General features: G+C 42.7%; 1 protein-coding gene and 2 non-coding genes across 3 annotated transcripts; all 3 read left to right on the forward strand.

The window, feature by feature from the left end:
• Window positions 1-2,036: 2,036 nt before the first annotated feature.
• LOC129710801 (TATA box-binding protein-associated factor RNA polymerase I subunit D-like) lies at window positions 2,037-13,968 on the forward strand. The gene is made up of 6 exons (XM_055658051.1): window positions 2,037-2,119; window positions 3,926-4,343; window positions 6,917-7,307; window positions 9,724-9,896; window positions 11,259-11,316; window positions 13,169-13,968. Exons 2-6 carry the CDS (start codon window positions 4,129-4,131, stop codon window positions 13,787-13,789), a joined length of 1,458 nt encoding a protein of 485 aa, XP_055514026.1. The 5' UTR covers window positions 2,037-2,119; window positions 3,926-4,128; the 3' UTR covers window positions 13,790-13,968.
• Window positions 13,969-22,245: 8,277 nt separating this feature from the next.
• Window positions 22,246-22,379, forward strand: LOC129710904 (small nucleolar RNA SNORA18). The gene has a single exon (XR_008725758.1). It is a non-coding gene; the product is annotated as a small nucleolar RNA SNORA18 (small nucleolar RNA).
• A 1,026-nt stretch (window positions 22,380-23,405) lies between these two features.
• On the forward strand, window positions 23,406-23,541 carry LOC129710900 (small nucleolar RNA SNORA8). Its single transcript, XR_008725755.1, has one exon. It is a non-coding gene; the product is annotated as a small nucleolar RNA SNORA8 (small nucleolar RNA).
• The last annotated feature ends 875 nt before the right edge of the window (window positions 23,542-24,416 follow it).

The following is a 24,416-nucleotide window of genomic DNA, read 5'->3' on the forward strand; positions in this document are numbered from 1 at the left end:
CTGTCTCCGTCCCTCCCCCACCCTAGTTCTCTGACTAGTTTCACTGTCCTCCTGATTAATTTTATTGGTTACACAAAAAAGCTGGAGAAACTCAGCGGGTGCAGCAGCATCTATGGAGCGAAGGAGATAGGCAACGTTTCGGGCCGAAACCCTTCTTCAGAGGGGTTTCGGCCCGAAACGTTGCCTATCTCCTTCGCTCCATAGATGCTGCTGCACCCGCTGAGTTTCTCCAGCTTTTTTGTGTAACCTTCGATTCTCCAGCATCTGCAGTTCCCTCTTAAACACTAATTTTATTGGTTGTTTGCCTCCTTGTCACCTTCCCCATGGCCATCAATGAACTATTCTACATTTCCTTAATCACCATCTGCTTTGATCCGTCGTTTTCACACCTGACTGTTCCATATCTCTAAGTCTCGCTCTCCCCGAAGTGTCACCCATTCCTTCTATCCAGAGATGCTGCCTGTCCCGCTGAGCGACTCCAGCATTTTGTATAAATCTTCTAGGATGTTTGGCTTATTCTCCTCCTAAAGCTTGGAGGAGAATAAACCAAAGGATACAGTACCTCAGAGCATTTTTGTCTACCTTCGATTTTTCCAGCATCTGCAGTTCTTTCAAACAGTACCTCAGAAATAGTTAGTTAGGTATCAATGTTGCAATCTAAAGTCTTAATTGCACAAAACAAATTGATAAAAAATTGTTAAAAATGTAATGCTTTTCATAAATTCTAGGTGCAGAATTAGGCCATTCAGCCCATCAAGTTTAATCCAACATTCAATCATGGCTGGTCTATCTTTCTCTCTACCCCATTCTCTCTGCCTTAAAAAATATCCATTGACTTGGCCTCCATAGCCCTCCGTGGCAATGAGTTCCACAGATCCTCTGACTAAAGAAATTCCTCCTCGTCTCCTTTCCTAAATTACATCCTTTTATTCTGAGGCTGTGCCCTCTGGTCCTAAACTCTCCCACTAGTGGAAACATCTTTTTATGTGGTATCAAATTGACCATGAACTATTGGTGGAACTTCAATAATACATTGTATGGTCAATTTTAACACTGCTGGTTCACTACTAGTAGAGGGAATTCAGGAGGGAGCCCTTTGTTACAACCAAGTCCAAATTATTCTGCATACATAAGTATCAGGTCATCTGTTTAATTACTGTTGTATTAGATTACATTAGGAGAAGCACTCCTGAATCAATTGCAAGTGAAGATATTGTGCCCAGATCAACAGCCATTTGGTATCAAAGTAATTAGTAAAAAATACAATTAAGATTGTCAAATGTTTAAAATTGCAATTTTAGTGTAGCTTTCACAACCTCTTTATCATTTATTTTAGATATACTAATCGGGGAATAAATATTCGTCCATGATATAAGAAAGGATCTCCTTGGTCTTCCTTTTAGAATCATTCACAAAAGACAGGGTTAAACTCGGCTTGGTGTATGGTATGAAGGATGGTATGTCTGACAGTGCATCTCTGCCTCAGTGTTTCACTGGAGAGTCTGCCTAGAATTTTGGTTCCCATCTAGACGTCGAAAAAACGAACCCATATCCTTCTGCCCAGAACCCTTCAACTTTAGCCATGGCTGACCATTCTCATTTTGGTCTTCTGATCTTCTGACCATTCTCAGTTCCTGATCTTGGCAACATTGGGGCACTTCAACAAGATGATTTCTCCTTGCATTACACAAACCTTTTAACTGGATGAAAATGCCTTGATCTAGGAGCACAATCAAGCTCATGATTATTGTATTTACAAAAATAAATGGTTATCTGCCTGCCTCACACTCTCTCCCTTCTTTCTCCCCTTCCCTCCCTCCCTTCCTTCCACTTCTTCTCCCTTCATATCACTCTCTCTCTCCATATCTCTCCCCGCCCCTCCTTCCCTCCATCTCTCTAAAGTCTACATTAATAATATTAAAACTTAACTAGCGTGTAGTGTTTCTTGCAGCAGGTGTTGATGCTGTAAAAGGCAGCAAGTGAGAATGCAGCAGGTTGGATGCAGCAGCAGCAGTAGTCGCAGTTGCCCGGCCGCGGAACCGGCGGAGCGGCTCTGTGAGCGCCGCCGGACAGCATTGGCAACGCACGTTTCCGCTGGATGGTGGGCACTGGGCTACAGGTAGGAGGAAGAGGGACAGAGGAGAAGGAGAGAGGGAGAGGGAGAGAGAGAGAGAGGAGGAGAGAGGGGGAGAGGGAGGGAGAGAGAGGAGAGAGAGGAGAGGGAGAGAGGGGGGGGGAGAGAGAGGGAGAGAGAGTGTGTGTAAGAGAGTGAGAGAGAGAGAGAGAGAGAGAGATAGAGGGGGAGAGAGAGGGGGAGAGAGAGAGAGAGGGCGAGAGAGAGAGAGAGGGAGAGGGAGAGAGAGAGAGAGAGAGAGAGGGAGGGAGAGAGAGAGAGGGAGGGAGAGAGAGAGAGGAGGGAGAGAGAGAGAGGGAGAGAGAGATAGAGGGAGAGAGGGAGAGAGAGGGGAGAGAGAGAGAGAGAGGAGAGAGGGAGGGAGAGAGGGAGAGAGGGGGAGAGAGAGGGAGGGAGGGGGAGTGAAATGGGAGAGAGGGAGAGAGGGGGAAAGAGGAGAAGGGAGAGAGGGGAAGAGAAATGGAGAGAGGGAGGGGGAGAGGGAGAGGGAGGGAGAGCGAGAGAGATGGGGAGAGGGAGGAGCCGTTGCGGGCTGAGGGAGGCCGCCCCGCTGAAAGATTCTAGAGAGATGGGCCTCAGCTGAGAAATGACGTCGCGAGGAGCCAGGATGGGGAGGGATAGGGAGAAGAGATGGTGGAATGGGAGAGAGAGATGGAGGGAGAGAGGGGGAGATATGTTAAAAGAGTGATAAAATCCCAATGATATGTATCTTATATTTAACCCTACCAGTCATGAGATTTTACAACTGCAGATGGCTTTGCTGCATCCCAATAGTTGTGTTATTAAGAAAGCTTGCATTATAAAGACAATTAGGTCATTTCAGGAGCAAAGAGGGCTGTGGGCGAGAGAGTTTATAACTAAGTTTCAATAACTATGAATCTATTTTGTTACTGCAAGCTAAAAAAAAATAACGGCTGTACATTACATTATTCAATGGAGTATGGTTAGAATCATACAGCGTGGAAACAGGCCCTTCGGCCCAACTTGCCCACACCGGCCAACATGTCCCAGCTACACTAGTCCCACCTACCTGCGCTTGGTCCACATCCCTCTAAACCTATCCTGTCCATGTACCTGTCCAACTGTTTCTTAAACATTGCGATAGTCCCAGCCTCAACCACCTCCTCTGGTAGCTTGTTCCATACACCCACCACCCTTTCTGTGAAAAGGTTTGTACAAGTATAATAAGAAGCGATAGCTCGCTCGTCCAATGTCCGAAGTAACTCTTAAATTACTTCCCCACGGTGAAACTGGCAGACTGTGCGGATCCAACCGTAAGAACTCACAATGGTGACGTTTATATTGAATATATATTATATACACGCCATAATTTGCTATAAACTTCAGGAAAGTACTTACAGCAGACTTCAGGAAAGTGAATTTTGGCAAGAATAATTGTGGTGAGCAGGTTGGGTACAAATGTGTGAACATAACACACTATCACATTAATTGGTACGGTGGCATAGCGGTAGAGACCTGACTATGAGTGCTGTCTGTACGGAGTTTGTACGTTCTCCCCGTGACCTGCGAGGGTTTTCGCCGGGTCCTCCGGTTTCCTCCCACCCTCCAAAGACACATAGATTTGTAGGTTAATTGACGGTGTAAATGTAAAATTGTCCCTAGTGTGTGATTAGGGGTAGTGTTCATGTACTGGGACCGCTGTTTCGTGCAGACTCGGTGAGCCGAAGGGCCTGTTTCCGCGCTGTATCTCTAAACTGAACTAAAAAACTAAAATTACAGAATTGTACCACTGATAATCAGATAAAACATATTCTTATTTTATTTCTGTAGGTGTAACGCCAAAGAGAACTTCATTTGCAAAACTACTCGAGTCATTCCACAAAACATCCGTTACCCGAATGAAATCTTTCCTGTGAGAATGCTATATTCATCCATCTACTCAGTTGCCTGATGTTTTCTCCTCATGGGATAATAGAGAATTTGTAATTTAGGAAAGAATCCCTTGGTTGGATTTGGTTTGTTTGCCTGGACTTATGAGTCGACTTAAAAAGAAAATGGAACATTCAAGAGGTGCTGGCAATGTGCAAGCAGATGCAGATGCAGATGAAGATAGAAATAGTGTTTTGCTATTTTCAGATAATGAGAATGAGGCTAAGCATTTGCGAAAGACTGTTCGAGTGAAAACAGTTACTAAACAAGCCGTCTCCAGCACAGATCACATTGGTCAGGCTATCCCCATTTGTTCAAGGTAAGCAACATGCTTGGTTCCAAGTGACTAAGAGATACGTTATTGGATTACTAATATCTAATTTGATTTAGACTGGATAATTTGAAAGTATCTCCTCTACAGTTTAAAGTTGACAGATTAATTTATTGTCACATGCACCAAGGTACAGTGAAACACTTTTGTTGCATGCTATCCAGTCAGCGGAAAGACAATACATGATTACAATGGAACCATTTAGAGTGTATAGATAGGAAATGTTGCAGTAGGAATTGAGATTTAAGATTGTGGAGTGATTGTACTATGTGATTGTAGATGTGCTTCTGTGGCCAGCACGCAAAGTCGCTTGGGTTGGACGCCATCTTGGAACACGCACATATTTTCTCTTAAAAGAAAACTTGTTTACATGTAACCTCCCGATGGACAGCGGTCTCTCTGAAGAACATAGTTGCTAGCTTCACTGCAGGAGGCCATTTAAATTGACACGTAATCTCTTCTATTGACACTTAATATTGCAATTAATATTCTATTAAACAATGTAAAATGCAGCCTTTTATCAATAAAAAGCAAAGACACTAGAAACATTGCGCAGGTCAGGCAGCAAACTGGAGAAATAGATATCAGATTATCAACATCATCAAAATTGTTAGATACAAAATGCTGGAGTAACTCAGCGGGACAGGCAGCATCTCTGGAGAGAAGGAATGGGTGACGTTTCGGGTCAAGACCCTTCTTCAGACCCGATTTAAACCAGCGATTTATACTTTGATTTAAACCAGCATCTGCAGTTCTTTCCAACTCATCAGATCTGTTAAACTCTTTACTGTTTCAAAACAAAGTGCTGGAATAACTAAGCAGGTCAGGCAGTATCTCTGAAAAATACAGATAGGTGATGTTTCAGGTTGGGACTGATGAAGGGTCTTAGTCTCAACCCAAAACATCACCTATCCATATTGTCCAGAGATGCTGCCTGACCTGCTCAGTCACTCCAGCACTTTGTGTCCTTTTGTTTATCGATTTGCCAGGCTTTGACCCGCCCCACCCTTTTCCAGCGTTCTCACACCCACTATAATCAATCTGAAGATGGGCCCCGATCCAAAATGTCACCGTCACACTCGGGAAGGATCCCAAACTGAAACGTCACTTGTCTATTTTCTCCAGAGATGTTGTCCGACTTGCTGAGTTACTCCAGTATTCTGTGTCTTTTTTGGTATAAACCAGCATATGCAGTTTTTTTTTTAATTTCATCTTTACTTTTACATACTGCTTTAGGTCTGAGCCAATGAAAATTACCAAGGCTAACTTTCTTGTTACATTTTAATAGTTTCCTTTCTGGGCACTGGGGAGTTGTTATTTTGAATTAACAAAGAACAGCACAGCATAAGAACAAGCCCTTCAGCCCACAATGTCTGTGCTAAACAAGATGCCAAGACTTGTCACTTTACCTGCACATAACTAATATCCCAGCATTCCCTCCATATCCATATGTCCAAACTCAACTCTTATAGACACAAAATGCTGCAGTAACTAAGCGGGCCAGGCAGCATCTCCGGATAGAAGGAATGGGTGACGTTTCGGGTCGAGACCCTTCTTCAGACTCATTTCTGAAGTCCATTCTGAAGAAGGGTCTCAACCCGAAACGTCACCCATTCCTTCTATTCCAGAGATGCTGCCTGTCTCACTGAGGATGTTGTGTCTATCTTCAGTTTAAACCAACATCTGCAGTTCCTTCCTACACATAAACTCTTATAAAAGCCATTAACATATCTGCCTCAACCACCACCCCTGGCAGCACGTTCCAGGCACTCACCACCTTCCGTGTAAAAAAACAAACTTGCCCAGCTCATCTCCTTTAAATGTTGCCCCTCTCACCTTAAAGCTAAGCCCCCTAGTATTTGATTAATTCCAAACTGAGAGAAAGATTCTGTCTGTCTAAGGAAAGGATAGTACACCTCGGAGGGAATTCAAGGCAAAAATGGGACATGAGATAGTTCTGGTAGATCAAGATAACCATAAAATTTCCTTTGTATTAGGAGCAAATGGGTAACACGGTTTAGATTATTGTCACGTGTACCGAGGTACAGTGAAACGGTTAGCTTTTGTTGCGTGCTATCCAGTCAGCAGAAAGACAATACATGATTACAATCGAGCCGTTTACAGTATACAGATGGTACATGAGAAGGGAACAAAGTTTAATACAAGGTTAAGCCAGCAAAGTCCGATCAAGGATAGCCTGAGGGTCACCAGTGAGGTAGAGAGTAGTTCAGGACTGCTCTCTGGTTGTGGTGAGGATGATTCAGTTGCCTGATCACAGCTGGGAAGAAACTGTCCCTGAATCTGGAGGTGTGCGTTTTCCACACCTCATGGAATCGGCCCCTTTTAAGGATCAGCGTTATTGAAGATTGCGCATCTTCTTGTGGAAGAAACAATTGAACATGGAGGTGAGCGGGTAGAATATGTCGTCCTCGACTATCGGAATTTTAACAATAACTACGGTTAGATTTCCTGAGATCATTTATTTATTTATGTTTCATAATAGGCTGTTGTGAAATGTAGGTTTCCACGCTATTGGATGAATGTAATCTTTTGCTTTCTAGCGATAGCTCAGATACAATAAACAGCTTATTCAAGACACAGTCTCAATCCGCACCGGTGGCCAATAAGAGGAGGAAAAGTACAAGAACACCTTCAACCAGGTTGGATGTCACATGTCAAAGTCGACTTGATTCTGAGATCTCTGATTCGGATGACGATCGAGGGTATCCAAGCATCTTGAAAAATGGTAAAGTAAAAAGAAAGCAACGGCGCAAGGCATCCACCAGCAGCCATGGCCGTAAGAAACCTGCCCAGCGAAGAGGAAGGCCCCAATCATCCACAACTACTGCGGGGAAGAGGAACAAGTTGAAGGACCGGGGGCTTGAGTTTTCATTTGTGGAACAAGAATATGGAACAAAGGATTTGCCATTTAAGATGATTTATGCATACGAGGTAAATAATGAATCCTCAGTGCGACAAGGAAAGGTTTGAATCATGACCTGCAGCTGAATATTAAAGACCAAATGGGGAGCAATCTTTGTGGAGCCATAGGATGTGGGGAGGTCCAAAATGAATAGCTCCCATCTGTCCCCCAAGAAAATGACAGTGAGTTCAGGGAGGGAGATGTTGATAGTACGGAGCATGTAAGTAGATGGAAGAGTTCCAAGAAGATTGAAGAAATAGTTATCTTGGAATGCAGAGGGTGGATAAGCCCCATGGGCCAGATGGGATCTATCCAAAGAATGCTAAGGAAGAGATAACTGGGGCCCTGATCAAGATTTTTGCACAGGAATGAACTGCAGATGCTGGTTTAAACCGAAGATAGACACAAAATGCTGGGGTAACTCAGCAGGACAGGTAGCATCTCTGGAGAGAAGGAATGGATGATGTTTCAGGTCGAGACCCTTCTTCAGACTGATGTCAGGGGAGAGAGTGGTACATAGATAAGGAAGTGTAAGGTGTGAAAGCAGGACAAAGGAAATGTAGAATCGATCATTGTTAGCTGGAAGAAGATAACAACAAAGCAAACAGATAAAATGTAGTTGGAGTCAGTAAGACTGGTCGGAGAATTGGGAAGGGGGAGGGATGGAGAGAGAGAGATGGAAAGCAAAGGTGATGGAGAGGGAAGGCAAGGGTGATGAACCTTGCATCTTTAGCCACAGCTGAAGTACAAAGAAACTAGATATATGTATGTAATGCTTGTTGAAGGATGTGATTGTGCTAGACGGAGTGCAAAGGATTTTCAGTAGCATGTTCCATGGTTTGGAGAGCCTTAGTTTTGGTGAGAGATTAAATGAGGTCCATGCTTGCATTCACTGGAGCAAAGAATGAAAGGAAAATTGGCCCTTATGGGTGGAGGATAGTGTTAGTATGCGGGGATCATTGCTCGTTGGGCCGAAGGCCTGGTTCCGCGCTGTATTCCTAAACTAAGCTGCTGAATCATTTCCTCAAGCAGAGCCATGTGCAGCACAGTCTCATTTTGTGGGCTTTGATTCTCTCGGGTCGGTCATCTTGCCCGTTTCAGCATGTTCACTTTCTCCTCTTAAAACTTCATTCAAGCTCCCTCCCTCGAGGTTTCTCCGATGCTTGCTTGTCTGCTCCTAAACTCCCAATTGATGCAAAATGCCCACTCCCAGATCTTCACAAATTGCAGCACGTCTGGCCTACCTACCAATCCTGCCGTTCACCAATCCGCAAATGTTTCACACAAATTGCGCCCTGCCTCTACTAATTGCGGTTGCGCAGCGGTAGAGTCGCTGCCTTACAGCGAATGCAGTGCCCGACACCCGGGTTTGATCCCACCACGGGTGCCGTCTGTACGGAGTTTGTACCGTTCTCCCCATGACCTGCGTGGGTTTTCTCCGAGATCTCCGGTTTCCTCCCACACTCCAAAGACGTACAGGTTTGTAGGTTAATTGGCCTGGTAAATGTAAAAATTGTCCTTAGTGGGTGTAGGATAGTGGGATCGCTGGTCGGAATAGACCCGGTGGGCCGAAGGGTCTGTTTCCGCTCTGTATCTCTAAACTAAAAGCTACTAAACTAAAAACCTGTATTCCATTGTACTCTGTAGTCCAGCTGATCTGGCTTGTGCACTTGCAAATATTGAAATCCATGATCTCCAGATTCAGGAACAGCTTCTTCCCAACAATCATCAGACTGTTAAACACTACAAATGCCACCTAAACTATGAACCACAAACTGTCTTCATTGCACTGATTCACTGATATGATATGTTCTGTATTTGTGCCCTACTATATTCCGTCGTGCTGATGCAAAGCAAGAATTTCATTGTCCTATCTTGGACTTATGACAACAATCTCTCTTGACTTGACTTGGAGACTTAAGGCTTTTTGTTTTGCACTAATGTTTTCTTAGTTTATTAAAGTTACTTTTTTTGTTTGTTTAGTGAGTACTATGTTTACAGACCGGTTATGCTGCAAATAATAATTTCCTTGTTCCATTTTGGCACGTATGACAATTAAACACGCTCCTGACTTTGACCATTGACATGAGTCAAGAGACTGGTGGCTTACCAAGAAGAACACAAAGTGCCGGAGTAGTTCATCGGGTCAGGCAGCATCTGTGGAGAAGTTTGAGGTTACCCTAATTTGCGTAGGTTACCCAAAATGTCACCTGTCCATGTTCTCCCGAGATGCTGCCTGACCTGCTGAGTTATTCCAGCACTTTGTATTTTTTTTTGTAAACCAGCCTCTGCAGTTCCTTGTTTCTATATAGATCTACATAGATAATACGTAGTTAGAACATGGTAATTGTTCCAGACAATTGTTAACTTATAACAAACATACCACAATGTAATATAATGGATCACTTTGGTAAACTTTCTAATGTGAATGATTTTATTTGACAGCAAGCGGCGTTGTGTGGATTATTTGATTACATGAAGGAGCTAAAATGTCAAAACCACCTCATAACATCCTTAAAAAATATAGATGTGGACTGTACAGATAGAGAGAGTGGTCCAACCAGACAATACAAGTACCTGGATGAGAATGGACCACTTTCTCCCATATCAGAAAACAGGTACGTTTGCACTTAATTTAAATTTCAAAGTGAATGAGAGCATATGTTTGTAGTCTTCATTTAAGAAGTAAAAACTTCATTGTTGGAAATTGTCAGCTGGTCAGTGAGCGTCTGTGGTGAGTGGAACAGTGTTAGTATTTCATGAATAAAACAAGGAAAATGCTGAAAACACTCTACACGTCAGGTAGCATCTGCGGAAAGAGGTTTTAAGGAATAGGAGCAGAATTAGGCCATTCGGCCCATCAAGTCTACACTGCCATTAAATCATGGCTGATCTGGCTTCTCCCCATAACCTCTGACACCTGTGTCTCACCTGTTTCTGAACAAGAGAAACACAGTTAACATTTCAGGTCAACAAACTAAGGATGTTCAACCGTTCCACAGGTGCCGTCTGACCGGAGTCTCCAGTATTTGATGTTTATTTCTGACTTCAATTTTCATTTATGTCATTTGATGTCATTTGTACCTGGCTGGGTGCAGTGAAAATCTTTTTTTGCCTACAAAGTACATACAAAAGTTTTTTAAAAATGTTTCAATATATGGCATACAACATTCTAAAACTGAATCGTGCAGATGGGAAGGTCACAACTCTGTCTTATCCCCTACACTATGCTAAAATAACTTGTTTTAATCATGGAGGTAATAGAAACATTACAATTGTTTCCAGTGCTTCTGCATCAGGGAGGGACAATTTGCTCTTGGCTATTTGGAGGTTTCTGTCAAGCAGTGTGCATGTATAAATGTCAGATCTGAAGAAGGATGTGCTTGCTCTGGAGAGGGCCCTGAGGAAATTTACAAGAATGATCCTACGAATGAGTAGGTTAACCTATGATGAGCGTTTGACGCCACTGGGCCTGTACTCGCTGGAGTTTAGAAGAATGAGGGGGGATCTCGCATTGAAACATGCAGAATAGTGAAAGGCTTGGACAGAGTGGATGTGGAGAGGATGTTTCCACTAGTGGGAGAGTATAGGACTAGAGATCACAGCCTAAGAATTAAAGGACATTCTTTTGGGAAGGAAATGAGGAGAAATTTCTGTAGAGGAGGCTGAAAGTGAATATTTTTAAGGCAGAGAAAGATTCTTGATTAGTGTGGGTGTCAGAGGTTATGGGGAGAAGGCAGGAGAATGTGGTTAGGAGAGAGAGATAGATCAGCCATAAACCAGGCCTTAAACTATTCGGTAAGTTTCGGTAAGTTTCAATGAGGTCCCGTCCCCCCCTCATAATTGTATTGAAGGCTACCACTGCTTCAGCTTTACAACATTTCTTATCGGGCAAATTTTTACACAATGTGTTGCTGCTTACATCTATCAATAAAACAGCAGTGTATTTTATAAAATATTTACATCTCTCTTAATGTTAGCGATGAAACCTGTATTGAAAACTTGGAAATCGAAGAGGCTATTGATGTAAAAATTGTGGTAAGTAAATTATATTGGATACATAGTTATTTCTGTGCATTGCATGATTTAATACACAATATAGTATGTTGTACTTCTGAAATGCAACTCCTTGGCTGCACAAGATAACTGCTCGATATAGTGCCCAATGTTGCATCTGCAAAATATTTCACTAAAGAAGAGCTCTACCTAGCGCTTTCTTAAAAATAATTTTTTGTTAAGTTTAAAGATGCAGCGCAGAAGCAGGCCCTTCGGCCCAAGTCTGTGCTGACCAGAGATCCCCGCACATTAACAGTATGCTACACGCACTAGGGGCAATTTACGCCAAGCCCAGTAACCTACAAACCTGTACGTCTTTGGAGTGGGAGGAAACCGGAGATCTCGGAGAAAACCCACGCAGGTCACGGGGAGAACGTACAAACTCCGTAGAGACCGCACCCGTAGTCGGGATCAAACCCAGGTTGCTGATGCTGTAAGGCAGTAACTCTACCATTACCTCACCATGCTGCCCTGTTTAATGTTTAATGAAATCAAGGGTATCTGGCAGTATTCTGAACTCGGTGACGCCTACAAAATTTATGAAGTACATTATACCAGTGTATCAGAATATAATGTCTTCACTTCTTAAAATGATTGCCAACTTGTTGAAACACATTTAAGAAAAAAATACATCAAATGAAATGAAATGAAATGAAATGATTCAATTTATTGTCATTGTCAGTGTACAGTACAGAGACAACGAAACGGATACAATTCTAAAATATAGTGAATTTTCATAATGTAAAATTAGTTCACTGCATAGTCCTTTTAAAGCAAGCTCATGATGCAGCTCTGTAAGACTACTTGTTAGGTCGCTTTTGGAGTATTGCCAAATGGCCGCCCCATTGCAGGAAAAATATCCAGGCTTTGGAGATGGTGCAGAGAAGATTGACTAGAATGCTGCCTGAATTAGAGGATTTCAGCCACAAGATGATAAACTTGAATTGTTTTCTTTAGATCATCTGAGGTTGAGGGGAGACTTGAGAGAAATATATAAAATTAGGAGAGGCATAGATAGGGTAGACAGTCGGAACCATACTTCTCAGGGTGGAAATGTCAACACTAAAGAGCTATAAGGTGAGAGGCGGAAGGTTTAATGGAGATGTGCAGGGCATGTTTTTGTACACAGTGTAATGGAGACCTGGAATGCCACCACTGCCAGGGGCGGCGGTGGTGGCAAATATAGTAGTGGCGTTTAAGATGCTTTTCGCCAGGCACATGGAAGTGCAGAGAATAGAGGGATATGGATCATGTACAGACAAATTAGATCCATTTAACTTGGCATCACCTTCAGCACAAACATTGTGGGTCAAAGGCCCTTTCCTTATGTTGTGTTGTTCTATGTTCAAGACTTCAGACATATTTTGGCAACTACAGAATGCATTATGTAATAGACAATTAATTGAGTTTTGTATCTAAAACGTAACCGAAGGCTTATTTTGCCACATTGAATACAGAATTTATGTTGAAAATATTGGTTTAGATTTTGCTGTGCTTTATGATCAGCCACTACCTGTCATAGATTATAAGCCCATGTTTGTCTATTATTGTAGTGTATAATAATAGTGGAAATAATGGTAATTATAACTTAAAGAACTGAGTACTAGAATGGTATGATTTGTGTTGTGTGATACATTCATTATCTTATCAGTCTCGTGAATATGTGTGCGTATGCGCAGTGATGATGTTGACTTCCTCAGGCTGTTCTTATTCTGCCTTGGGTCACACTGACACCTACAATTCTATTGTTTTTATTATACCACATTTATAAGAATAAAATAATACGGCTAATTTACTATTCAGTCATTGTTGACGATCCTTGTTTTACTTGCAGGAGAACAGCTGCTTCATAGTAGAAAAGCCTGAAAAAAAGAAAAAGCGCTTGAGGAAAATGCATTGCGATGGAAAAAATAAAAGGCAACATGTAAAGAGCGGTAAAAATAAACACAAGCATGAAGCCAAGGGTAAAAGTAAAGATCACGTTAAACATAAACAGGAAACTGTAGAAGAAAAGAACCATGTGATACAAAATCTCCCACCGCATGTGCCTTTTAAGTTGAAATCAAGCAAGATCACGAAAGGAAAAGTAGCAGACCAAACAGCTGTTGATCCTTGCTGCCTACAGAACACCAGCAGGCCATTAGATAAACAGGCGGATGAAGAAATGGAGGCTACACTTTCTCGGAAGAAAAGCAAATCCAATAAAGACTCAAAAAAGATTACGGGACACAGGAAAGAGCACTCAGCATCGCAAGAAGAGAATGTTCCAGAAAGTGCATTAACAATGTGCCAGAAAGTCCTTTGCAATGGCACCCCTCAAAGTAATATTTCGCAAGAGAGGAACAATTCTGCGGAACAAGCCAACAAAGGCGCAAAATTATCATCAAAGTCAGTTCTAAAAAAGAAGCATAAACTCTATAATGGGAACGGTTATTTCACTGGTTCACCATTGTAACAAGGGTAGTTTAGGGTTTTGTAATAAGGGTAGTAATTTTACCTGGTCCCCATCCAAAGCTTTTATTTAAGAATGAATACTATAACATCTCAACTGTGTTTTATATATGTATGGCACATTTTTATTTCATTATCCAGGCCAATATTGGATTGGGAGGAGACACAAGGAACTATAGATACTAGAATACTATAGATACTAGAAATACAAAGTGCTGGAGTAACTCAGCGTGTCAGGCAGCATCCGTAGAGGGGTTGAATAGTTGACCATTTGGAACGAGCCCCATCTTCAGACTGATTGTGGTCTAGGTGTGAAAGCTGGAAATGAGGTGGTGCAGGTCAAAGCCTGATAAAAGGACAAAAGGTGCCGGAGTGACTTTGAAAGTCAGGCAGCATCTCTGGAGAACATGGATAGATTAATTTTCGGGTCGGGACCTTTCTTCATTCCCGACCCAAAATGTGATCTATCCATGTTCTCCAGAGATGTGTCTGTTCTTTTGTGTATTAACCAGTATCTGCAGTTCTGCACCAGGCAATTAATAGATGGATGCTGGTGAAGGGTTTGAAGGGCCGGTGGGTGGCTTTACATTTCACCCCTCTCCTTCTCGTCTCTAGCATTTGTACTCTCTGTCACCAATTAGTAAATTGAATTGTTGACCTCTAAATTGAGGTTTTTATTTGTGCAAATGTCATTCTTAATAGCTTATTTTGTTATTTTATACCTCAGAATTTTATAATATGCTTTTACTGGATTAAGAAAGGAACTATTTTAAAACTAGAAAATGCTGGTATTAGCTGTTTATTTTTTCATTACAATTTTTTGATAGGTCGTGCAGTGAATGCACATGTTAATATTCCAAGCTGGAGATTGTAACGTTGAATATTGCCAAATAACTTCTGCCTATGTAATGAGAAATATGAATGGGATACCGTTATTAGAATATTATTAAAGCCGTATGTTAAAAGCTAAATGAAATGGTTATTTTTGCACAATGTGCTATAAACTGTATAAGCTTTTAAAGAAAAATCACCTGTTTCCATTTGTCCATGGATTGGCTATTTTGCATTTATTTTACACAGAGCAGTATACATTTCATTTACACCACAAAGCTGTGTTGTATGTTTTATGCATTTTCTTTTTCATTCACAAATATTGATGGATGCAAATATTTGTAAGCAAGCATGAAAAATGATAAGACACAAGGAACTGCAGATGTTGGGAACAAAAAGTGCTGAGGGAGCTCGGCAGGTCAGGCAGCATCTGTAAATGAATGAACAGGTGACATTTCAGGTGGGGCTCCTTCTGAAGAAGTCCTGAGTCAGAACATTGCCTGTCCATTTCCTCCATTTTGGGGTTTGCATTAGAAATTGCAGTTTGCAGCATCAGTGGATATCACACAAATCCAAGTAGTGTGACAAAGCTAGATGGCAGTGTGAGCTGTGAGAGGCCTCAGGAAAACACAGACAGGCTAAGGATGTGGCAGAATGGACATAATATGCAAAATGTACCACCATCCTCTTAGAAATGAAAAGAAAAAGAAAGATTTTTTTGCAATGGTGAGAAATTATCAGAGGGCCTGGTGTCTTTGTACAAAGATTTCTAAAAGGTAACACTCCAAGGAACTGCAGTTGTTGGTTTACAAAAATGGACACAAAGTATTGGACAAACTCAGCGGATCAGGCAGCATCTCTGATGAACACGGATAGATTATGTTTCGGGTCGGGACCCTTGATATGTTGCCCTTTATGGCAAAAGGATCTGTAAACAAGATTAAAGGTGCCTGGCTCCAACTTTATAGAGTGGTTTGGTGAGACCACATCCGGGATATCGTGTACAGGTCTATTTTCCCTAGAGTATTGATGCAATATGTCTCCCAAAATCTTAAAATATATTCAAAATTGCAACACAGAAATGTAATCATAAATTTCTTTAAGCAACCATTGTGGATTATTGGGTGTGTGTGTGATGTGATGTGATTGATTTCAGTTCATGATTTAATTACACCTCAATAAGATCATCCCACAGCCTCTTGCACTCTGAAAAACAAAGCCCTACCCCACCCAAACTCTCCTTATAGCTCAGGCCCTCAAGTCATGGCAACATCCTCACAAACCTTAATTTCATTGGCTTGTTTCAGTACATATGACAATTAAACACTCTTCTTAACTCTCTTGATTCTGTGTCTGTACCATTTAATCTCTAGTCCTACAAGGATTGATCATTAATCACCTCTCATTCTGTGTACCCTACTGATAACACATATCCCACATTGGTGGGCTGGCAATGAAAGACTATCAGCAGCAAAAGTAATAAAATCTAATAAAACTTTATGATGTCAAGTGACTGCGTGAAGGCATTGGTAGGGTGAATCTGAGATCTTAATTACATGTGACAAGTCTGAAATGCATACTCAAGCACAATGGGGGACAAACAGCACATGCAAAGTCAAGTTCAGAAAAAAAAAGAGCGTCCAGTAATAGTCTGAAGAAGGGTCTCGACCCAAAACGTCACCCATTCCTTTGCTGCATAGATGCTGCCTCACCCGCTGAATTTCTCCAGCATTTATGTCTACCTTCCAGTAATAGTCAAAGCAATTTTACAAAATGGCAGATCGGTCCACGATCTGGAAATCTCAGCGATTTCTACAAGACATAATACTCGTGCTATAGGATCTTTGGTGGGGGCGGCGCAGCGGTAGAGTTGCTGCCTTACAGCGCCAGATACCCGGGTTCGATCCCAACTACAGGTGCTGTTGTACGGAGTTTGTACTTCCTCGCTGTAACCATGTGGATTTTCTCCGAGATTTTATGACCATAGGTTTCCTCCCACATCTGGAAATCTCAGCGATTTCTACAAGAAAATTGGCTTGGTTTAAATGTAATTTGGCCCTAGTGTGTGTAAGATAGTGTTAATGTACAAGGATCGCTGGTCGATGCTGACTTGGGCTGAAGGGCCTGTTTCCGTGCTGTGTCTCTAAACTAAACCAAACTAAAATAGTCCTCAATTCATACATCTATGCTAATCCCACGCCTGCATTAATTCCATATCCATATCCATCTGTGCCTTGTTCATTCACAATCTTATCCAGGTACCTATTAAATGATGTTCCTGCCTCCACACCTCATCTGGCAACTCATTGCAGATACCAGCTACTCTTTGTGTGAAGTATTTTCACGACAGATTACCTTTAAACCTCCTCCTTCTCAATGTCTACATTGGTTTTAGATACTACTTCGATGGGAAACATTCCCTGCGCAGGGGAAAACACAAAGCGCTGGAGTAACTCAGCAGGTCAGGCAGCTTTCTCGGAGAACATGGATAGGTGACGTTTTGGGGTGGGACCCTTCTTCAGACCTGATTGTAGGACACAGAGAGTGGTGAATCTCTGGAACTCTCTGCCACAGAGGGTAGTTGAGGCCACTTCATTGCCTATATTTAAGAGGGAGTTAGATGTGGCCCTTGTGGCTAAGGGGATCAGGGGGTATGGAGAGAAGGCAGGTACAGGATACTGAGTTGGATGATCAGCCATGATCATATTGAATGGCGGTGCAGGCTCGAAGGGCCGAATGGCCTACTCCTGCACCTATTTTCAATGTTTCTATGAAAGACACAAGGTGCTGGATAACTCAGCGGGTCAGGCAGGGAATGTAGATAAGTGGCATTTTGAGCCGAGATCCTTTGAAATGCCACCTATCCATGCTCTCCAGAGATGCTGCCAGACCTGCTGAGTTACTCCAGCACTTTGTGCCTTTCCTTGGCACCTGCAGTTCTTTGCTTCTCCATTCAGACTGATTGTAGAACGGTTGAGAAAGCTGGAGGTGGGGAAGAGCAAGGGGAGAGTGATAGGTGGATACTGTTGGGGAGGCTGAAAGTTGATTCCGCATGGTCTCCCTCCACAGATGCTGCCTGGCCCTCTGAGTCATCCCAGCACTTTGTTTTCCACAAATGGTGAGGAAAAAATAAACTTAACTTGACCACCTCTTGAGTTTGAATTCTGCCGGGTGTGCGCATGCGCGGAGAAGGAACGACCTGGCGCAAAGCCTCATGGGCGTGAGGAGCAAAAAAACATTTATTTATTTTTTAATAAAAAATGCATAACGAGCCCGGCGACCGGGTGTAGGGCCCGAGGGGTGAGGAGAAAGGAGGGGAGGGAGAAATAATGTGGGGCAGGACGGGTCGGGCTGTCGGCGGGTGGGGGCGGGGCGGGGTGGAGGGTATAAAAGGAGCGCGGTTGGCGCCATTCGCCCTCAGTCGTCGTCGGATGGGGGTAGGTGGTGGATGGTCCCCGCTCTGTCGGTCTCTCTATCCGCCCGCCCGCCCTCAGGCCCGACCCGACCCGCGTCCCCCTCCTCATCTCCCCGGTCTCCACTCTCTACTCTCATTGCCGGTGTCGTGTGGGGGGTTCAGTCCGCCAGCCGAAACCCCGTCCGTTCTCATGCCCCCCACCCCTCCGTGCTCTGGGCGTCGGATGGTGGTGGTGGTGGAGCAGGAGGGGAGGTGGTGCGGGCGCTCTGATTCACACTGTAGTCTGTCCGTCCTCCAGCCCTCGGGCCTAATACCGTGGCACGACCCGAGTCCGTGCTCACCCCTCCCCTGGTCCCCTCTCATCGCCGGCAGTGGATTGGGGAGGGGGGAAGGGTCCGCCCTCCATGGCCTAGTCCTGGGGCCCGCGTCTGCTGCCCCAACTCCGGGCCCCTCCTCCCATCGTCGCCGGCGTTGGATGAGGAGGAGGAGGAGGATGCGCTCCTGCTCAGCTCAATGAGGCCTGCTACTGGGGGTTACACAAAAAAGCTGGAGAAACTCAGCGGGTGCAGCAGCATCTATGGAGCGAAGGAAATAGGCAACGTTTCGGGCCGAAACCCTTCTTCAGACTCCAGCATCTGCAGTTCCCTCTTAAAACACTGCTACTGGGAGTCCGGATCCGTGCTCAACCCGGTCTCTCTTCTCATCGCCGGCGCAGGAGGGCGTCCCGCTCAGCTCAGTCCCCGGGCCCTCGTCCTCCACCCAATACCCCTCCGCTCCGGGCTGGAGTGGAGGCGCTCCCGCTCCGTCCATGCGGCCTGTCTTATCCTCATCCCAGGTTCTCGTCTCATCGCTAGGTGGTGGCGTGGACCCGTGATCTTACCTCCTCCCCCCTCCCTCCGCCATGTCCACGCCCATCCTTGGCTCCCCTTTTACCGGCTGCTCCCCGGTTTTCCCTTACCCCTCTCCCACGATGCCGGTTCCCGCGATCGGCCCTCCTCACGCCGCGGACCCGCTCTTAATGTGGGGCAGGGAGGAATGTCGCGCCTCCCTTCTCCCCGGATCGGCGGCCACACAAACACAGGCTCTGCTTCCATCTCTGCAGGCTTGCCGTTGCACTGATGATAATGAGGCCTGTTACAGATCCCGGCTCGCACCCTGCATCTGCTCCCCGGCCAAGTCGCTCTCCTTGTTTTATTCCCTTTGTCTATTCATTTCTCTTTGCCTTGCATCCTTTGGTTCTTGATTTTCCCCTCCTCTGGGTAAAACACGGCATCCATCTCATTTATTTCCCCTCGTGATTTCATCCACCTCTACAAAATCGCCCCGCAGCCTCCCAAGGAATAAAGTCCTAGCCTGCCCAACCTTTTCCTCTAGCTTAGGCCCTTGAGTCCTGGCAACATCCTGGTGTCCTAAACTGAACACAATACTCCAAACATGTGTAACTAAGTCCTAGCTTCTTAGTAAATACCCTTACTAATGCAAACCAATGTACTGTACCATAAGCCACTTTACCACTCTCTACCGTGACACCACAAAACTATTACTCTAGGCTGAGACACCACTGCTCTACAATATTCCCTGGTTTGACATGCCACTTGTCTGCATTAATCTCTGCCATTTTGTGGCCCATTTGCCTACTGCCCTGTTTTTTGATGTCTATGAAACTACTCACATTTGTGTCATCTGCAAATGTACTAATACCTTGTACATTCTCATCTATACATAGACAATAGGCCTTCGTGCCAGCACTGCCATTCAATGTGATCATGGCTTATCATCCAAAATCACTACCCCATTCCTGCTTTTTCCTCATACCCCTTGATTCCGCTAACCCCAAGAGCTCTATCTAACACACTTTTGAATGCATCCACTGCCTCCTTCTGAGGCAGAGAATTCCACAAATTCACAACTCCGTGAAAAAACATTGGGAACATGTTTCCTGCATCTAGCGTGTCCAATCCCTTAATAATTTATATGTTTCTATAAGATATCCTCTCATCCTTCTAAACTCCAGTGATTCAAGCCCAGTCTCTCTATTCTTTTATCTTTTGACAGTCCCGCCATCCCGGAAATTAACCTCATGAACCTACGCAGCACTCCCTCAATAGCAAGGATGTCCTTCCTCAAATTAGATGTTGCAATATTAGACAGTGGGGTTTAGGATGAATGCCAGATTATTCCACAAATCACTAATGCTATATACTTCCAAAGGCATTGAAGTGTCCAGTTTTTGAGCATTTGACATTATTATATTTGCTCTCTTGTGAAATGAAATTAATCATTGTATCTTCAATAAATCATAGGCAAGATTGTTGGACCGAGATGTACGAATCAAAATCAATTGTGGCCGCATTACAAAATGCAGTGTACAGGTGAGAGAATTAGTATATCCAGAGAACCCTTGTGGCCAGCATGTTGTTCAGAGTTTTGTCTTTTTAAATAGATAAATCTGGAACAGAGTGCTGAAAGTAAACTTTCTTTGCAACCCACGCCCGGTTACACTTTACCGGTCGTGTTACTATATCGAAAGGACACTTTTTTAATATGCCACATGAGTGTATTTGACCACTTCTGAGAGAATTAAAACCTTTTATGGTGTGATTAGAGAAATGGTGCAGAAATTTTAAATTTTCTTTCTCTTCCTTGTCTATTCAAAGATGGATAGTCACAATCATCGACAAAGGGGACTGGAGCTGCAGAATGGTGACATAACCACATGGTAATTTATTTTGCTGCATAGGTGGTTGGCATTTGTATGTGAAGATATTAAGGTAGTGGCTAAATTAAACTAATGTTATTCAATTTTAATGCAAATATGTAAATTTCTAGTGTTTTGGCAAATTGAAGTATTAATGATTACTGCTCAGTCCTTTAACAGCATCAAATCTACCGAGCTTGAAGTGTGGTATAACTTTTAAGTGAACTGCATCCAACGTGTTTTTCCTCGATTTTGTGTACTTGTAAGAAATTGGAGCCCACTTTAGAGTTTCCCTGATTTTATAACTAGAATTAAATGATAACTATTATTAAGCTGCATCTTTGTGTTGCAATCATTTGACCTCTTAATTTTCATCATCCTTTCCCTCTGCCACTTTTATAAATTGTTATGATGATTGCCAAAATGTTCAACTGCTCTGATTGACAGTGAATGAATGACTAGGCCTTCTGAACATATCATAGACTATCTTTTATCTGACCAGTTTCTTGATACAAAATCAATATCTTGATTATTGTAAAAGTTTGCGATATCTGACAATACTGTCTCAATGTTCTCTTGTTAGATATTCTGGATGAAATCGCTCCAATCTGGGAATTGAGATTCTAAGAGTGGCCTAATTACTCTGGTAAGTTTCTCAAATTGATACAGACTGAACTACTCCAGCAAAATTGAAATGGCTTTGTGATAACTAAATGGTGTATTCCAAAAAGGTCTGTAGCAATACGTGGAGATTCAACAAAAAATAACTGAATTTCATTATGCAATCTGGCAAGTAATGGGTTATGAAAAGGGAGCGAGAAGTATGGGAGCGGCATTTACATATTTTTTTTTTTTACTAAACTAAATTGCAGAGCATTAAGGCTTGCTGTTAGAGTGGAACGTTGGGGTGGGCTTGACATCAGTGATTTCAACATTGGTTGAAAAGCCAGGGGTCAATTTAACATTAAAGAAGTGGAATTGAATTCAATTTTTGCTAAGACGTTAGCAAGCTCTGAAGTGCAGGTCAACACTGGTAGATGTTGTTGGAGGGCTTTTCTGCCCTAGTACATCCTTTCCATAGTGTGACCATAACTGCACAATTATGCGGCCAACCCCAATGTCTGTATAGCTGCAGCTTCTATACTGCTGCTTCTGAAGGCAAGTGAGATCAACACTACTCTATCCACCGGGAGCGATGAACTTGTGTCCTAAGGTCCTATACATCAATGTTCCCTGCCATTTGGTATACATGTTCAGTCAGTATTAGAAGACCCAAAATGCAAACCTCACTTCTTGCCTGGGTTAAATTCCATCCACCACATGTAGTTCTATCCTTGGGCAACCTACCTTTGTTTTAGAAGCATAAGGTGCTCATTTACCTTAACTACAATGCAGGATAGATGTATTTTTTGCATTACATTTGCCATATGGATTAATTTTGTCATTAGTTTAGTGTCATGTGTACTGAGATACGGTGAAAAGCTCTTTGTTGCATGACAAGTGGCACATGGCTGGAAATGAGGTCTATCCCAACTGTTTCTTTACAATAGATTTGTGTTGTTGGAAATGCCTCAAAGATAAACTTGTAGTCTTTGCTTTACCCGCTGGACCTTTGATGTTTGTCCAGTGGGATAAAACTACAGAACAATTGCTTGTTGACACATGAGAATAGAACAACATAGGATGAGATTTGTCAGTAATTCAGAAAGAATGTAATGAGAAATAATCTCAACAATGAGATGAAGGGTTAAGAAATTTATTTTTTGTTTTAAAGGTCTCCTTCATCTTCACTTCTCAGCACCAGCACAGATGCATTTGCTGACAACTAAACAGTGAGGTTGAAACCACATTCAACCGTTCACTGCACCATGGGGGTATGATGTAATTTCCCTTTCAGCGAGGTAACTTGTGTTCATTGGTTTGTGGGATTAACTAATTTGACTAAAGCTCGGAATACCAGTTCTGTTGTGATGATTTTTCTGTTCAACTGCTGTGTGAAAGATCGTGTGCATTATTTTGTTGTGCTGAACAGAACTGTACAGGCCAGTAGTTGGTCTCATTGACTCCCAGCCTGTAATGTCATTAGTTAAGTAAGTTGGATCTAATGTAGTTCTTATTTTCTCTAAAGGTTGGATCACTTCCTATGTGTTTTAAGGTATGTTATGAAAGCAGACTGGGAAAGACTTTTATGTTGGCATTGTTCATATCATTAAATTATTGTAGCTTTGGTTTTGTCAAGGATTTACAGTGCCCTCCATAATGTTTGGGACAATGTTTATTTTTTTGTTTGCCTCTGTACTGCACAATTTGAGATTTGTCATAGGAAAAACATCACATGTGGTTAAAGTGCACATTCTTTACAAGGGGACACTATGTATAAACACCGCTGTAATTTCTACATGGTAAAACCAAAATATGTAAAAATGGTCTTTATTAAAATCTGACAATGTGCACTTTAACCACATGTGATTTTTTTCAATTACAAATCTCAAATTGTGGAGTACAGGGGCAAATAAATAAATGATGGGTCTTTGTCCCAAAAATTGTGGAGGGCACTGTATACTTCGAAGAATTAAAGGGGTGACTTTTTAAATTACATTACATACATTTTAATATTAAATGCAATTTGCATTTGGAACTTTTATATTTGCATGCTTGAGGTGCACTTTATAAATTCGCACTATCGTATCTGCGCCCAGCAGTACTTCTTGATGGGTTGTTCATAAAATAGTGCTAGAGGAATTCATCATTTGGCATCGTTGGTTGGCATGCTGAATATGTTTGTTGACCTGGTATTTTTGTTGATACACTACTACTGTCCATTTTATACTAGTTAACTTGTATAATAAAAAAAGATTGCTCAGTGTGAATTTTATCCATAGGTGTTTGAATAACATGCCTCAACTGATCAAGGATTGCTGCATCTTGCTTGAACAGGTGAGTGGGTTTGTGTGGAAGTTGCTGTAATTTTCATAGAAGCATTTGCTCATTAAGCATGTCAGCCAGTTGAACACCTAAAGATGTCACTGAGAGTGAATATGCTGTTTTTGGTTGACAGTAATTTGTGCTTAAAATAGCTGGTCACATACCAAGGCGATCAGTGATGCAGTTTCTGGTCTGCTGTGGAGATGACCATAAAGTAAAGCAGACCCAGCTGGTTGTAGTTGCGCTGTAACGCAATTGGTCGGGAACACTTAATCACTACCTTTCAACGCCATTTACTTTCTAAAGGCACTTGTACTTTTAATAGCTTGCTATAACTGTTTAGTCAGACAAGACTTTGGCTCGGTCAAATCCTGTTTTCATTTATTTTATTGTAGTCATACTGCATAGAAACAGGCCCTTTGGCGCAACCTGCCCACCATGTCCCATCTACACTAGTCGCACCTGCTTGTATTTAACCCATATCCCTCTAAACCTATCCTGTCCATGTACCTGTCCAAATGCTTCTTAAATGTTGTGATAGTACCTACCTCCCATTTGTGTTTAAAACGTTTTTTTTTTAATTGCCCATCATGTTCCTGTTAAATCTTTCCCCCTTGCTTTAAACCTATGTCTGGTTCTTGATTTTGCTACTCTGGTAAAAGACTCGGTGCATTTACTCATCTATTCCTCTCATGACCCTGTACACCTGTATAAGATCACCCCTCATCCTCTTGCTCTCCAAGGAATAAAATCGAAGCCTGC

This window comes from Leucoraja erinacea, chromosome 28, assembly GCF_028641065.1.
Source record: "Leucoraja erinacea ecotype New England chromosome 28, Leri_hhj_1, whole genome shotgun sequence".
NCBI lineage: Eukaryota > Metazoa > Chordata > Chondrichthyes > Rajiformes > Rajidae > Leucoraja > Leucoraja erinaceus.

Coding starts and splice junctions, on each gene's coding strand:
- LOC129710801 (XM_055658051.1), top strand. CDS start 4,129: ATGAGTCGACTTAAAAAGAAAATGGAACATTCAAGAGGTGCTGGCAAT. Junction 7,308..9,723: donor AGATGATTTATGCATACGAG/GTAAATAATGAA, acceptor TTTATTTGACAG/CAAGCGGCGTTGTGTGGATT. Junction 11,317..13,168: donor CTATTGATGTAAAAATTGTG/GTAAGTAAATTA, acceptor TTTTACTTGCAG/GAGAACAGCTGCTTCATAGT.